Raw genomic sequence first — 16,949 nt, forward strand, 5'->3', positions numbered from 1 at the left:
ACTCAGTGGTACTGTCACTGTAAGCAGTTTACTACTTGACATAAAGAAAAGCCTCAGATTTTGTTTCTAAGATACTGTAATGGGTTTTGTGCAGGTACAGATCGAGGTATTTTAAGTCTGTGGTTTTGTTAATGGTGATGAGCCCAAAAAAACCCAATATAGGTGTCTTGAACATGTCAAGGCAATCATGAAAGGTCTGCGTTTTTCCTTTGCAAAATACTTTTGGGGACTTTTGTGAGATCTAGCAGTTGTTCACAGAATTAATACAAAATACCTGACTTAGAGCCATGCAACATCTCCTTTCTAAATATGTTCATGCTCAACTGAGCTCAGCTTCCCATTTTTATTTGTGGCTTAAAGTAAATGCCCTGAGCACATTTTGCACTCAGATTAATAACCACTTTATCATCACAAGCCTTCCTGAGGCTGCCCATTTGAGGTTTTTGTTTTGTTTTGGTTTTGTTTCTTTCATAACAGGGTCAGCATGGTTCTCTCTAGCATTTGTAAAGAGGGAAGCACGTGAATGATCTGTCCCCTTTATTCAGATCATTCATGTCACATTTGGAAACTGGCCTTATTTTCAGTAATCAGGCCAGTAGGTAGAAGCTGGCTGGTGGAAGTGGATTTCTCTTGCAGTCGCTGCTCAGGGCTGCCATCGGAAGGAGATCTCCGGCAGCGCTCGCACTGTTTCCATATCGCGCACTGGGAGTGCAGCCCACGGCTCTGGGCTTGCTCTGAGGCTCCTGAGACGAGTGTGCAGAGACCTGGGATAGCTGCTCTCCCCACTGCAGGGGCTCCCAGCTGCTTCATTCTTCTGTGTCTCCTGCCTTCCCTGCTAGCTCTGCTGGGGCTCAGTCAGGCAGTGCTGCCCAACTTCTCAACAGGTAAATCTTGTTCCTTTCTTCCCGTGTCATCTGAAATGCGTATACAGAGCCCATCTGTGAGGTGCTGGGGTTTGTTGGGGTCTGGGGATGAATGAATTGCAGGTTGGTAATTGAGAACCTACTTTGAAGCAGTCTAAGGTACAGAACTTGCTGCCTTGTACGTCCCTATGCCAGGTGCCACTATGCCAGTCCTCTGCAGGAAGTGCAGAGGAACATTTTCTGGCTTTTCACAAGTGGACAGTGTTTTGCAGATATCAGTAGTTGAGTTGTACAAGGTATTTTATAGAGGAAGAAGGCTTGATGCTATCTCAAATAACTGTGTTTTTTAAATCCTTGGTAAACACAGATTTCTGCTTTTCCTGTTATTTTCCTGTTGGTACTATTGGGTTTTTCTCTGCTGATTTAACTCTGCAGTGCTTGGGGTGCTTGCGTTTTGATGAAAGTATCTGGACAAAAACTTTAAGAGTCCTTTAGCAAACGTTTGGGTCTTTGGACAAATACCCTCAGGGAGAATTCTAACAGGCTCATAATGTGTAATGCTAGGGAGTCTACAATCCACACAGGAATCTCACTGATCTGATACTTTTCATAATTGATAATTTTGGGAGAACTGCTAGAAGTGTCCGAGTATGAATAAAAGGTGTTTCAGACCCCAGACTTCAAGACTTGGGATCCTGGGTTGGTACAAGGGTTTGCTTGGATAGACACAGTGAGCTGAGCCGTGTCCCCTGCCTGCTGGGGTTTGGGGCTGGGTGGGAAGTGCTGTGTGGCTCTGGGGAACCCAGCTGCCACTCCAATGCTGTGTCCTGGGTTCCCAGGGCAGGGAACTCCACCTGACAGCTTTGGGCCAAACTGGTCCCACGAGCCTTCAGCTTCCTGGAGAAAGAGGTTGAGGGTGTGTTCTGCTGCTCAGCAGGATGTGGCTAATCCTGAGCTGTATTTGTTCTATTTCTACTACCTCTCCTTTGTGTTCCTGAACACAACATGGAGGCTGCTGGTGCATCCATCTAATGATGCCTTGCTCTGTTCTCTGCTACTGGGGGTTCTTAGTGTGATACTACAAAAAATAAGTACTTAATCCTCAATCCCTCCACCCCAGGTTGAGGGAGGTTCAGTTCTATTCTGTAATCTTACAGAGAAAATGTGAGGCATAAAAAGATAACATGACTTGCCAAGTTCTGAGTCAGGAAGAGATTCCAGATCTCTCTTCCTTTCTCATCTTGGTATTCCCACAGTGCTTTCCCATGACTTCCTGGGATGGTTAACTGCCTCCTTGGTTTGCCTAAGAAGCCTGGGGCTTTGATAGGGCTTGGAAGCTGATGATGCTGAGGTAGGATTGAGGTTGAACTCTTCACTGTGGAATTCTGTGGCATTCTCCAGGGGAAGTCCTGTGCATATGGACAAACAGGACCTCAGCACAACCAGGACTGCATGTGTGGCTTGACTCATTGTACAGGCAAGTGCAAAGCCTCACTTTTCTGAGGAAGAACTGGGAGTACTTCAGTCTAACTACAGTAGAACCATGGTGGTATTTCTGTGACTAGTTTTGGTATGGATTAGGGTGAACAAGGTGCCTCTCAAAAGTAATACCTGGCTTAAGTGTCTGGGCAAAGAGAAGCTGGAAGGCCGTGCATCAAGCAAGGCTCATTCACGAGAGCTCTTGCAGTGCCTTGATGTGCTGATGCTGGGGACTGAGAAGTTGGGAAAGAGGAAACAGAGCCTGTTCCTGTCCACATCATTGCTTGAAACTCAGTAATCATCAGCTCTTTTCCTTTGCTGGCTGTGTCAGAACAGGCCTGGGCAGGATGGCCTTTGCCTGCTTTGCTCAGGCTCTCTGTCCTCACCCCATCCCCAGTGCAGCTCAGCAGTCAGGGACCTAGGCACCAGTTTGTGGATGGAGAACTGAGACACACAAGGGCACTTTGATAGGGTGGCACAGAGGAGTCTAGAACCAAGATGGAAATGTAACTATTGAGCTATAGCAACTCTTATTCAGACCTTGAGCAATCTCTAGAGCTAATGTGAAGCATGGAAGCCTATAGGGTTCTTGTATTTTTTTGTCCTTTGTAAACTTAAATAGTTTGTCTTCTGACCTGGGTATTTTATCAGTCAGGATACACTGGAGGTGATGGAATAGCTTGCTGGTTGAATCATTTTGGAAGCCAATGCTATTAACATTACACAGGAACTGAATTTTCCCAACTGAAGTGTCTCTTAGGCCGTGCTTCTTAGATTCATGTGAAGTTCAGTTAGCCAAGCTGTCCTCACTGAAAATAGTTTGGAGAGTAAGAATTGTTATCGTACTCAAAGTGTTGAGATCAGATTGGAAGGGGTGTAAATGACAACCAAAAGGATCAGGAGATATGATCACATCCAAGAAACAAATGTGCTGGTTTATTCAGCCAGGCAAGATGAGGGAGATGTGTGATCTGGTAGAGTTGAAAAATGGAGGAGAGAGAAATGTTGCTGCTGAAGGACTTGATCATGCAAGAACAAGTGACAATAAATTGCTCATTAAAAAAAAAACCAGCTAACAGGCAAGGAACTAGGAGACGTTTTAAGCATGAGATCAAAGAAGCTTTAGACATAGGGAAATCACCTAGAGAGGTTAGTTATGAATTGGAGAAATGATTTATGAGGCAACAGCAGTTACCTTCTGTTGCCACAAACTTCATTTAGTAGCCCATAAGTTCCTCTTTTTACAGAGAAGTCTGGCAGACAAGGCACATTTGCCAGTGTACTGCCACTGTACTTTCCCAAGGGAGCTGTTCCAGTGCTTTTCTGGTAGAGCTGTCCATGGGGAACCGCAGCAAGCTGTGTTACAGCTGTATCTACTGCAAGATCTAGAGATGTTAACGTTTGATTTCTCAGAAGGTGAAAGTAATTTCTCATAATACGAGCACAGATCGTTATTGCTGCAGTTATTGGAATGAGTTTTCTCCCTGCCTGGCCTTCTTAGTCCTCTTCTTTAGATGTCTTGACTAACAAAGTCTTATCCTTCTCTGCTTGATGCAGGGTTTGGGCCAAATTTTTAGCTCAGTCCTTTACTAGAGGGAATAAAGAGTGACCACTTTGCCAGTGAAGATCCCCTGGGTTTGCTGTGACACATGACAGCAGCACAGTGGTGCTGTGCTGCTAAATGGGAATTGTTTGGGAGATACTTGTTCATGTTACTACAGTGACAGCAATGGAGTTAAGGCTATAATGCAGGGTCTCTTATCACACTCCTATTATGCTTTGTAAAAGGCTTTGCAAGCTTTTATTTTCTAAGTGAGCAGTGGGGCTAGAGAAGCATTTCTGGCAGTGAATCACATACATGGTTTGGGGGGTTTAGTGTGATGCCTCAGGCATCCCTGTGCCATAGCATGTTTCTCCTAAGGACATAGCCTGAAATCTAACCTCCCTCAGGAAACAAACAGAGGGGTTCTGCCATTTAATTTACCTGGCCTCATCCCAAAGTCTTCCTCTGTAGTCTGTGGAAAAGGAAAAGTCCCTCAAGAATGCTGTTCAATACCGTGTTAGGCTGTGTCTGCATTGCTCCCAGAAGAACTTTTCTTGAGAATTTGTGATGTGAGAAAAGCTGGCTTTGTACAACTTAGGACTTGCATCAGGTGTATAGTACTATGGCTGTGAGGATTCTGTGCCCTCTGGCAGGTGCCTGGAAATGCATTTGAGACATTAGGCTTTCTTTTAGGTGATGTTCCTGCAACACAGAGGTCTCAATACTTCCAAAATCATGCATTCACATCCCTGTGCCATTTGCAAAGCTGTGTATATGGCTGACATAAAGGTGATCTAAGGCCCACAAACATTTGGGTAGGTTTTTCAGATTTTGTGCCCTTGTGGACATGGTGTAGGTCTGGGCTTCAGCCATGCTGGCTGCAATCTCAGCAGGGAATGCAGTGACCCTGGAAGGTTTACTTGGTTTTTGGTATATAGTGGGACTCAGTATTGGTTTTGGGGTTTAGATGTATACATGGGAAGTTGAGAAATTTGAAGTAAAATTGCAGTGGGTGCTTCTGCTTTGTGTGCATCTTGCTCGAGTCATGTAAACCTAACAGAAGCTGTAAGGCCAGATCTCGTGTACTTTTGCTTGTGTGTTTTTCTTTTCACCCCAAGCTTTGTAAAAGATGTTCCTTTGGTGAGTGATGTGAGGGTGGAAGAGATGTACAAAGCAACTTCTAACTCCTGGCAGTCTCTGGCATTTGTGTGCAGTCCTGCCTGTAGAAGGCTGGCCAGATATGTTAAAGGCATTGTAGAGTGTATTAGTTTAGCAAGGTCTAGCAAAAAAATCACTGTGCAAGAACTGACTTTCTTTGCATCTGGAGAAAAATGAATTCTGTACACTGTGGTTGCTCCCACTTGAATGACATGCAAAATTTGGATTCCATGCAGGTGTCAGTTCCAGTGAACTCTTGAGAGAGGTTGTGTCAGTAACAGCAGTGGCTTCAGTGTCTCTTACAACTCTGTGCATTGTGTTTAGGGTATGGAGTGAAGGTTGGAAGTTTCCTTGCTGCATCTGTGGCTGACACTCAGATTCTTCATGTCCAGCCTGTGGTGACCAAGCAGAGAATGCAAGCTGTGACTGAAAAATAGAATGAAAATGCTTAACTCCACCCTCCTGTGAGCACAGCGTCCCCCAGATAAGCAGCTGTAATCTCTGCTCTGGGGTCTGGCTTGGACAGCACTTTCACACTTGTCCATTCCTGTGGCCATATCTCTCCCTTTCCACTGGCAGCTGAGGGAAGGCTCAGGCTCTGGAAGCTTCAAGCCAGCTTTGCAGCACACTGGGCTGATCCAGGAGCAGATGTGTGTGACATTAGTTGGGCCTGGCTTGGGCCTGGCTTAGACCTGTCTTTGGGAAGAGGCACTAGAGCTTTTCTCCTGCAAGTCTCAGTGACCCCCCCTCCTGCCTCAGCTAACTCCAGATGCTGACACCAGCCCGTTTGAGCCCCAATTCTGACCAGAAAAGGCAGGCCCAAGGAACTGTAGCTGGCCAGAGGGCAGAATATTTGTTTTCATCCTCAGTTAAAGTCCTCTCATCTCTGAAACTTGAACATCTGATCAGGCTACAAAACTGTGTCTGTAAAAGCACAGCTCTTTTCTGAAAGAGACTGCAAGTGTTTTATGCTTGTCTCTCAGGGACTTGGTGGCAACTGTGCGTAGCTTATAAGTAGAAAGAAACTTTTTTTTTCCTAACTGCCTCTCCTCCAGATGCAGCCTGAACTCAGACCTGGGCTGTAGTCTTTCCATCACTCTATGATCAGAGGTTTGATAGAAAAGCTGAGTGTGCAGCAGCACCTGTGAGCTGGGGCCCAACAGTGTGCACAAAGGGACATCCAGGAAGTTCCCTTCATAGGGCTGCTCATGCATGAACTGGAACTGAGCCCAGCTTCTGCCCTCCAGCATTATTTTAAATAAAAAGTCACACTCTTCTACAGATGTGTCCTTACTTAGCACTGCCTTTGTTGTTTCAGGTACAGCCTGCTGGAGGTACCTGGGGAATTAGCAGTGCTCCAGGCTGATGGGTCAAAGAGCTCTTTAAGCTTGCTGTTATCTTTCATTTAGCAGGTAGAAAAGAAGTAGTAAAACAGGTAAAGTGAAGAGTTGCAAAACAAACAAATTTTCAAGGTTTTGCAGAGAAGGTAGAAATACATGATTCATTTAGATGCTCCTGCTTTCCTAACTTACACTGTTCTCAGCTGTGTATTTTGTGATAAGAACAACTGACAAAAGAGGATTCTGCCAGCACTGCTGGCCTCTGAACAGCTGAGCTCAGCCTCCTCATCCCCTCACATCTTCTTGAGCCCTCCCTTGTGTGCAGGAGGGAAAGGAAAGCCAAGGTCTGGAGGTGCTGCAAGTGGGCTGAGCTCAGATCCTTGGCTGGGTTTTGACTTGCACACAAGCAAAACTTCAGTGACCCCACCTCTCTTAATGTGCTTGGGATTTAGGTTTCTGCTGAGGTTCTGGTAAAGGTTTCCCTTCCTCTTCCTGCTTTGGGATGTGAGGGTGTCCAGGCTTACTTTCAGACCTCCACCTTCTCTGGCAGGCAGGCCAGAGGAGGAACCTCAAGCAGAAGCAGGGAAAGTTACTGGTTTCCTGTGTAGTCTCAACAGCTTGGGATCTTGGTTATTTCTTAGAGCAAACAATTTGGATCAGGGCTCATTCCAACTACAGCAGGCACTAAGCAGAGCTTGGGGCCAGGCAGGAGGCTGACAAGCCTGCTGATTCCAACCTACAGCAGACAAGCTAGTGCTTAAGATCTGAGCAAAGCCCAGGTCTAGGAGCTTGTGTTGTCCTGTAGGAAACAGTGAGCTTTATGTAGGACCAAGGGCTGAGTGCACTGAATGGGATCAGGCCACCTCTCTAGACAGTGCCTGTTCAGGCGGTGACAAAGAACAAACTCTTGAGGGACAGCTCCAGAGCCAGACTTCTTAGAGTTTGTACCTGGGACTTGCTCTCTCAAGTATCCTCATGTAAGGCTCTCTTAGCTGTTGATTTTGGTCTCAGGATTAGCTTTGGTATCCTTGACTGGTGCATTTATAAGTCACCACCACCACTTTATCTCCCACCTCCTTCCTCCTTGGGCAGAGGAAGCCTCAAAAGAGGAGTTCAGAGAGCTGCAGACATTGTCTTTTTTGGTTCAGATTAAACAGGAAAAGGTAGATGCAGGTACCAGCATAGTCCATGCCTGGAGCAATTCAGCTCCTTTGGCCAGAAGCCTCAAAGTTGAGGAATAGGCCAGGTAAAAGAATGGTTCCGTAGAGCACAGTTATGCTCCCAAATGTCTACTGGGTCCTGAACTCTTGCAGCTGATAAAAACAATAGCAAGCTGCCATGCCTCATTATTTCTCATCATTTCAGCCTTGCAGGTAGAAGAGAATCCATAACAAGATAAAGCAAAAAAGAGGAGACAAGTTTTCTTTCCCAGTCCAGGAAAAATAACCTGTTGGATTATAATCTGCAAACAGTGGAGGGTTCCAACATGAACAACGAGGAGCCAGAGAATCCCATGTCATCCACACTGACTGAGGGCCTGAAGAGAAAGAGAGGAAGACCAAAGAAGCAGCCACAGGTGAGGGAACATCATCCCAAGAGGCTGCCTGAGGATGCCATGGCAGTACCCAATGGGCTCTGCAGGCAGCCCTGGGAAGCTGCTTGCTAACGAGGAAGGAGAGGTGTTCTGTGATAAATGCTGGGGCTACCCAGGACAGGAGCAGGATCTGCACCCTGGGAAACCTCAGCTCCTGGCCTCAAAGGCACCTCTGATGTGACAGACAGTGACAGTTCAGCCAGGACTTGTGTGAGAGGGGCTGGCTAGGTCTCTGTTCTAGTCTGGAGACTTTCACATGTTGTCACCCTCTGTTTCTGCACCTGTAATTGGATAGAACAGGCAAGACCCCTGGCCAAGAGTTCTTGGAACTTATTCATTTCTCCAGCCCAAAAGACAGAGGTAGGAATATTGCTGGTCATCTTCTAAAGCACTTCACAACTGGAAAAGCAGAGACAACCAGCTATTTAGGGATCTGGGTGCTCTTAGTGGGGTAAGACAGTCCAAGACCAACCAGAATGAGAGAATGTAAATTGTTTGAGAGATCATCCTGCTTAAATGGTTTTCTCCTTTTATCCCAGGAGGATGGTGGAAACACAGCTATTGTCCCACAGGATGCTGTGGAGCCACAGCCAGTGAAGAAACCACGAGGAAGGCCAAAAGGAAGCAAGAAAGTGACAGGTCTAACTGGGGGAACGGTGAGAGGAAATTGCTTATACTCATTTACAGGGGAGAGAAGCACTGCCAGAGAGACATGCAGGGATGTTTCTCTTGGTTTAAAGATAGTGAAAGTTACCTCTAATTCAGCTCAGCTTTAATTGCTACTGTTGGATAAATCAGTTATTGTGGTTTTTAGTCCTTACTCATCTCCCAGCCTTCCTGTGTTGCCACTGCTTGTTCAGCAGTTTCCTTCCAGTGTTTCTCCTCCACCACTGCCAAATAATCACAACCAGTGCAGTCAGGCAGGTGTTTCCTCCTCAACTGTCTTCTATCCCCAGCTTTCGCTTTTTCTGCTACTTGTAAGATGAAACCTTTACACAAAGGTCACCTTGGCCACCACATTCAGTGGTTTAGTCACAATGCCCAGCAAATCTGAGAGCTGACAATATTTTTCCCCCTTTGTTTTCAATCAAGGCAGAACCTTCTGCTGGGAAGAAGCCAAGAGGGAGGCCTCGCAAGTGGGTGAGTATGGTGTTCAATCCTTTCCCTCTTCTCCAGTCACAGATCCTGGGGCACTTGCAGCTTTGTTTGCCCTTCTCAGATTCTGTGTCTGCCACAACATTCCTTCAGCCTTGCTAGCCTGGAAATAATTAGGGAAGCTCTGACTGCCTTCCTGATGGCCTCCAAGATTCAGCTACTGAAGAATTCTGAGAGCCCAGAGGGAGATGCTGTACTTAATTCAAGACATACTAGATTTCCACAGTATAGCACTTTCTCAGACTTGGAATGTCACACCAGAAATTCCATCCTTTCTTAGAGAGAAGGGTTGTCTTCCCAGGAGACATGAAAGACTAAAGTGATTTCTTAGCATGTCAGTTTGTTTCAAAAGAAGAAACTTAATTTTAAGCTAACAGAAATTTGATTAATGGAGAAACTTTGAGTCCTGCTGGTAGGAGGCTCTTCTATGCAGCAAACAAAGGATTAGTAAGAATCAGTAGCTAAGAATAAAACATTTCAGGTGTAAAAACAAGACAAAAGCTTTTAATCAATATGGCTATTTAGTCCTGTGAACTAGTAATGGTATGTTACTGTCATTAGGAGTGATTAAAAAAAACCCCACAACAGCCACAAATCATTATTTAGTGTCCATCACAAAAATTGCTAGATCCAAACCCAAGCTGTGCACTTGCTGCAGGAATCCATAGGTTTGTTGTACAGCTGTGGTGGCACAGGAGTGCTCAGGAGGGAAGGGAACACTTGTGGTTCAGCAGAACCAGAAGGACAGAGCAGCCTGTGAGGGCCATGCAGAGGGCTTGGAAGGAAATGTTCACCAGTAAGGAAGTGCCAGGATATGGGAGAGATCAGCAGTCTTGTCTAATGTGACAGGGACCTTGCCATGCAGATATTTCCTGGATAGTGGGAAACTGCATGCAAACCCTGTGTAGAATGCCCCAGCCAAGAGAACTGTTCCATAAATCTGTTCCTTCTCTGTAATTTGGGTGAGATTGTAAAAGTCTAGTGCAGCACACTGCTCTTGCTCAATGCCCATTGCTTGCCCTAAGCCCATTTATATTATGTTATTTAAATACACTGATTAGGGAAGCCTGTGTTACCAGTGCTTAAAGCAACCAGCTGTGCAAATATTTCAGTGTGTAATTTTAACTTGGATTAGTAAAGTATTCTGATGTTTCAGTTCCGAATTAAACAGCTGAAGAATTTTTGGGGAGAAAAACCAAAGCAGAAGAAAAAGAAGAATCATTTTGGTTTTAACTGTCAATAAACAAAATGTTTAGCTGGTCAAGACAGGGAAATAACCTGAAATATAGAAAATATTATTGATGAAAATCTCCTCCTGCATAACAGGCAGATTTTTTTCCAAGTGTTGGGCAGTGTCTCACAAGTCTGGTAATGGGATGGTTTATTAGGGATTCTGACAGCCATTCAGAGACTTGTGAATGTGTGGACACTACATGCCCTGATGTGTGCTCTTGCCTATGGTTGGATGTAGAAGTTGGTGACAAATGAATGTACTGTCAGGGCTGCATAGTCTTGTTAAATAATAATCCATCTACTTTGCATATTTGCAATTTTGTCTTTAGACACCTAATTTTGCATAAGAGGAGGGGGTTGTTTATTTTTTGGTGTTTTTCTTTGTAGCCTCAAGCAGTGGTCCAAGAAGGAGAATCTCAAGGAGAAGATCCCCTGGAAAGCAGTGACTTGAATTTGAACTCATCACCAGCCACACAAGGTTTGAAATTAGATAATGCTAATTACACAAGACTAAACAGTGCAGCCATGCTCTGGCAAACCATGCATGTACCCAGAAGCTCTAGCACTGGCTGCAGTCTTTCTGGTAAATTCTATAAACAGAGGAGCATTTGGAAGGCTTCCAGGCACATTCCTTCCATCTAATTCAGTTGTGACTGCTTTAGCAGAAGTGGAGGTAGAATAAAAGGAAGGGAAGAAAACCTATGTCTGTCTTTCCAAAAAGTCACACATTTGAGATTCTGGTCACTGGTACAGGTACAGCTCAGTGAAATTGTCTGGCTGGTGGTAAAAAGTGATAATAGTCTATCACTAATGTCTTGCCTTACTTGAAAAACTTTATTAATAGAAGATCCCTTGGTACTGGGGACATTTTAGTATTCTGGATTAACTCCAGGATGGTCTTCTCTTATTCCTGGCTTGTACTTGAAGGCAGAGCTCTCTGGCAGTGCCTGGCACTGGCAGAGGTGCCTCAGCAGCACAGACAATGATGGCACTGACCAGTTGCTGTAGAAGGCTCCAATTTATCTGAGCTTCTCTGAGATGGTATTTCAGATAACTGTTAGCACTGTTGTAGGAAAATACAGATGCACCAACCAGAGCCCCGACCTCAGCTGAACCCTGTGAAAATACAAATCTGAGTCTATACTGCTCAGGACTGCTTCTGAGGCAGATTCCAGGAAAACTTGTGTGCATCTCTGTGCTATCATCAGTGAGCCTTGTAGAAGCTCTTATGAAATGTTTTCCCTGGAGGGAGAAGGGGCCAGGAGCCCAGGGGAGGCAGATGTTGCTTGGTTTGCCATGTGGCAGCACAGCTGCTCCCTCCTGCCACTGGTGTGCAGAGCAACACTGGGCAGCCCAGCCCCAGGTTCTTAGAAAGTCCCTGGAAATGCCACCTGATGAAATGCCAGGGGAGTTAACCTCAGTTGCTCAACTCAGTTTCCTCTGGGGCTCCTGCTCCCGTATCACTTCCTGCCACGGAGCCGTGCGCTGACATCAGCACAGCCGCAGGCTCTCGGGGGATGAGCTCACCTCCGGCCGCCTTCGCTACAGTTACACATCGCCCCAAACCACAGCCACTGAGGGGACTTTCTTCTTCCTTTCAGTTTGACTGGGGCCCGGGGCAGTGGCAGGAGGAATCTGTTTCCCTGCCGTTGCAGTGAGGTAGCACAGATGTGACAGGATCAGCGGATGCTGTGGTCGCTGGAGACGGCCGTGCAGAACGTGATAGTGCAGCCCCAACCGCTGTGCTCGCCCCTGCCGGCCATGGACAGGGGACTTCTGCTCTTGGAGAGCGTCTGCACTTCTGTGAGAACAAAAAAACAGCCAGGAAATCAGTGGGGATAAGTATGTATAGTATGAAACCAGACAATCCTATGGAAAAGTTCTTAAGTTACTTGCTCAGAAGCTTGAGATGGAGTGGTAATCCTGGCTTAAAACTTCTGACTGGCAAGAGAAAGGAGAAGCATGCTGTTCTGGATTCCTGGAAACTGTAGATCCTGGGGTTTGTTTATAAGCACAGTGCAGCTGTAGCAGCTTGCAGTCAGGTAGTTTCTGGATTAACCCATTCTGTGGGTCTGGATTTAACTGGGGTATTATATGCCTGCAAGTTTTTGTGCTACTCATGCAGGATGCTGCTGCTCTGAGACTTGTTAGCAGGAGTCTGTGATTTCATAGTGATCTTCTGCTATGGACACAGCCAGACCTTTGGTCATGGAGGGCTTTGGTGGTTTTTTTTCCCCTTTCATTCCAGGTGAGGATTTTTGAGGTGCTGCAGCAGGGAGGGTACATGTGCTTGCCCATCCTGCAGGTTGTACACTGCCCAACTCTGAGTAAGAAAGAGATCTGCCCTGGGCTTCTTGTCTGCAGCATTCAGATGAATTGCTGAAATAAACACTGTCTCTCTGTGTGTTGTGGAGAAAATAAAGATATACGAAGAGCTGAATTAGAAACACACAGGATTTGCAAGCCCTCAGTGGGACAAAGAGCTGCTTTAAAGCCAGCTGGCTTTTTTCCCATATCCTTTGCCTGAGGATCTAATTCTGGTTTTCTCAAGGCACTGGTTATGGGGGACTCCAGGTTATCAAAGAGCAGGCAGGAATTTGTTAATGATCAGGCTCTGTTGTGTTGCTACCTCTAGATGCTGCCAGTCATAACTCCAGCATTAACATTTCTGTTTTTCTGAGTCAGGAAGCATTTGGGGTTTTTTTCTGTGAGTACCATTACTGAAGGATTGATCAATCTCATTTCATAGGCTCCTAAGCCTATGAATGGCAGATGTGGTTTGTCTGAGTAACTGTTCTTGGCTAATGAGCTGTAGATGTGAGGAGGAAAGAGGTTGCTTTATGGTAAAATTTCCAAGAGCCAGTGCAAAGCCCAGCAGCAGCCTTGGGATCTTGTTCCTTTTTGTTTCTTGCCGTCCTTGCATTCTTTTTCATACAGACTTTGTCTCACTTTGTTTCTTCTGCTGCCCTGATGGTTACCTCAGGTCCCCTGAAAGCCAGGGGTGAGGCACAGATCACAGCAAGCCTGTGTAGCCAAAAATACTCCCCACTCACACCATTTCCAGATATTCTACACATCATCTTCCCTGGTGTTTAATATTTAGGGAGGGCACTTTGGGGACTTGGTGTCTCATGAGGATTCAAGGAAATATGTAATTGCTATCAGTAGAGGTGGTTCTGAGTGTTTGCAGAGCAGAAACCAGACAATTCCATACAGACTGACACTTCTGGGCCCTCAGTAGCCTCATGCTGAGCCCTGGTGCCAGGGAAGCCATTTGTTTCAGCAGCTCCATTTAGCTGGTACAAGAGCAATGGGAATATTGTTGTGAAGACCTTTGGTTGTTGGGGAGTGGATCCTTGTCACCTCTCAACCTTGTACTGCTTCTGTAAGGAGTATTGGGCAGCAGGGCTCCTGGACCCAAAGCTCTAACCCTCTCTCTCATGTGATCTTTCCTTTAGGCATCACTGGAAAAGATGGTTCCAGGTCCAACAAAACCACTGGTCTTAGGAGATGTCTTGAGTAACATCCCTGCTGCAGCTCAGTAGTGTCCCACCTGTTCATGTCTTGCTGAAGCCAGAGGACTGGAAAGCAAACGGGACTTTTAATGTTGTATTTCAGATTCTTTGTGATGATAATTTTAGCCAAGTTCTCTCCTGTTGCCTGGGGACTTGCTCACCCCAAACATCCAAACAAGGATTTAGGGGAAGAAATGGCAAATGCCTTGTTGGAGAGATGCCTTTTACAGTTTGTAGTATATCTTTGAGTGTAATAATTTCTCTTTAAATACTTGGATAACCTGGTGCCTTGCCCTGCCACAGAAAGCAGTGTTTTAATAGAAGTTGACTCAGCAATACAGATAGAGGGAAGGAAATCTATTTACACAGCTAATGGCTGAGCTTGTCTGCCATATCACATCTAGCAGATTGGTGGAGCAGTGCCACGAGTTAAGTTTTGCTGTGTTGCCCATAGGTACAGCCTTCGAGTCTTTTCTTGACTATTTCAGAAAGAAAAACCTTCATGGCATTTCCAGCTTGCCCTGTGCTGCTCTTCCAGTGGCCAGTAACTTGCATGCTTTGGGGAATGTTTGCACCTGATGTCTTAGGGATTGATCCTGAAATTTTCATCTTAATGTGATCAGCTCAGGACCTTCTCCTATAGCTTCTTCTGGCCTGGTGGCTCTTCCCCAAGTTTGATAACAGCTCTGAGTGCACAGTGCTTACAAGCTTAGTCACAGCCACTGGATTTCATCCCTTCAAAGAAGTGTCTGTAAAGAACCAGTTATACAAAAGTTGCTTCCTTGCAGAACCCTGGGATTCAATTCAAATTAGTTTAAATTCAGTCCCTAACATGTGTGTATGGGGTCCTCTAGTGTCTCAGCTATGCAAATAAAAGCTGCTGGTAGTTTTGTTTTGGGAGACAGCAGTAGCCTGTTGGTTTGAGATTGTTGCTGGCTGCTCTCAGTTTCACACTGTTTCCAGATTTGTGCTTTTGGTCTTAGAGCTGAACTTGTTAAATTCTGAGGCATTGAGGGTATTTTCAATATCCAGTTGCAAATAGTGGAATCCCAGTAGTATTTTCCTTCTCCTGGATGTTCTGCCTGGCTATTAAAGGGACAAAGTTGGTATTTCAATTATTTCTGACAGGATGTAAAATTGGCTAGCTATACAGTGTTAAATATTTAAACAGAACATAATTGGCTTTAAATTTATGGTGGTGCATAGTAGAAACCCATGAAATGGCTGTATATATTGAACTCATTTATTATCTTTTCATCAGAGTTCTGTTCCCTTGGCAAGCATTTATTTAACACAAGAAAATGTATGCAGAATTAAGAAGGGCTGATTGGAGTGATAATGGGGGGAAAAGTGGGGTTTTTCCTTCTAGGTAATTTTGTCCAGTCCACCCAGTTTAGTACTGATGAGTCCTGATCCCATTAATTCTGCTTAGTACTGATGAGAGTTCCAGTCCTAATTGTGTGGTGTCTGGTGTGCCCTAAGGGTACTCTCTTAGGTATGAAGCTTGGTGGTCACAGCAGAAAACTGCATCACAGATCATCTTTGTGCCTCCGCTACCAAACAGCTGAGAAATCAAGGACTAAATGGATTAGATGACAGGGACTGACCTAAATCCTGTGCTATAGGAGGAGTTTGACCCCCAGCTCCTGCTGTGGGGGTAACTGCAGGTGGGACGTGACACAGGTGACTCTGTACTGTTCATGGTTACATGAGAAGGTGCAGCAGGTGCTCCCTGAATCCTGCTGCTCTTCAGTGCACACACCACACACGAGTTCAGCTGCAGTTCACATCTGCATTCAAAGGCCACTCCAGTAGCAGACCAAAATATTTTACCAACTTCTGGGCCTGATTTTCAGTTGAGCTGGCAGGTTCAGAACTCTGTTTGCAGGGCTGTACTGCCTATTTAATTAACCTCTGCTACCTGAGAGCAATAGCTGTTGCAGGGTGAGACTGGAACTTCAGCTTCTAAATGGATTAGGGATTACATCTGTAAGAGACTCAGGCTTTTCCTGTGACATCAGTCAGTCCTTTCTCAGCTGGTGGCATGGAATAGGGGTGCAAACTGCCTTGGCTAGATAGTAAATCCATCTGCTTTAGGTCAGCAGTATTCCTCTGGGAAATGCATGCAAAGTACTACTTCTCTTAAACCCCCAAAAATTTAGTCTTTGTGACTTAACTCTGCTGAAAAAGCACAGTAAAGAACTTGTTTCCATAAAAATGCAAATGCTGGAGGGGAACAGAATTCCACTCTTTTAGGAACTCTGCTGTATTTAGTTGAAACCCCAATCCCTAACTTCACCTTCCATGTTTATGCAGAGAATTAGAATGGAAGTCAATGCCTATGAAAGGTGGGCAGAATTCCACACATCTTCAGGGAGTTAGGATCTTACACTGGATCACTTGGATTGTCTTTTTTGCAATTATAAACATTTTTATATGTTATTTCCCATAGTTAATTACTTTTTCTGTGTAGACAGACCTACCTCTAAGCAAGTGCATGTCAGGTGTTTTTAAGCTCAGGCAGTTTTGGTCTGACTTGGCCAAAAACAGGAGGTTATTACAGCTGGTTAAACCACAGGAGGTGAGCGAGGTTTGTTGTCTAGAAAAGCTTGGAAATTTCCCATAAATGGTTTTGGTGAAGGCATAGAGAGTGTTGGCAACTTGCAAATTAGCCTTGAATTTTGTCTTAAATAAAGGTGTTAAACAAAAGCCCCTCAGGCTCCTGCTTTGCCTCCTCCTTGTGCAACACTCTCAGCACACATACACACATTGCTGGACAAGGTGTCTCTTGACCTGGAATTCTGGGGATTATAAACAAAAATTTGGTCATTTAGGAGCAGCCCCAGATGGATATGAAAACAAGAAATGAATATGAGGAATTGCACCAGACAGGCTTCTAAACCCAAATGTGGGTTCCTAACTCCATCCTTTTGTGTCTTGGAGGCTTGATTGGAACACAGGCCATTTCTGCTTCACATGTACACCCAGAAGTCTCCACAGTCGAGTCTGTTTCTCCCCCACATGTTCTGTGGGCTATACAGCTATTTAGCTTTTCATACAATTAATTCT

General features: G+C 45.2%; 1 protein-coding gene across 1 annotated transcript; it reads left to right on the forward strand.

The window, feature by feature from the left end:
• Positions 1–744: 744 nt before the first annotated feature.
• LOC106849229 (uncharacterized) lies at positions 745–16,589 on the forward strand. The gene is made up of 6 exons (XM_014869690.2): positions 745–884; positions 7,749–7,959; positions 8,517–8,633; positions 9,070–9,117; positions 10,753–10,843; positions 13,824–16,589. The coding sequence occupies exons 2-6, from the start codon at positions 7,870–7,872 to the stop codon at positions 13,886–13,888; spliced, it is 411 nt and encodes a 136-aa protein (XP_014725176.1). The 5' UTR covers positions 745–884; positions 7,749–7,869; the 3' UTR covers positions 13,889–16,589.
• Positions 16,590–16,949: the final 360 nt, after the last annotated feature.

This window comes from Sturnus vulgaris, chromosome 11, assembly GCF_052056855.1.
Source record: "Sturnus vulgaris isolate bStuVul1 chromosome 11, bStuVul1.hap1, whole genome shotgun sequence".
NCBI lineage: Eukaryota > Metazoa > Chordata > Aves > Passeriformes > Sturnidae > Sturnus > Sturnus vulgaris.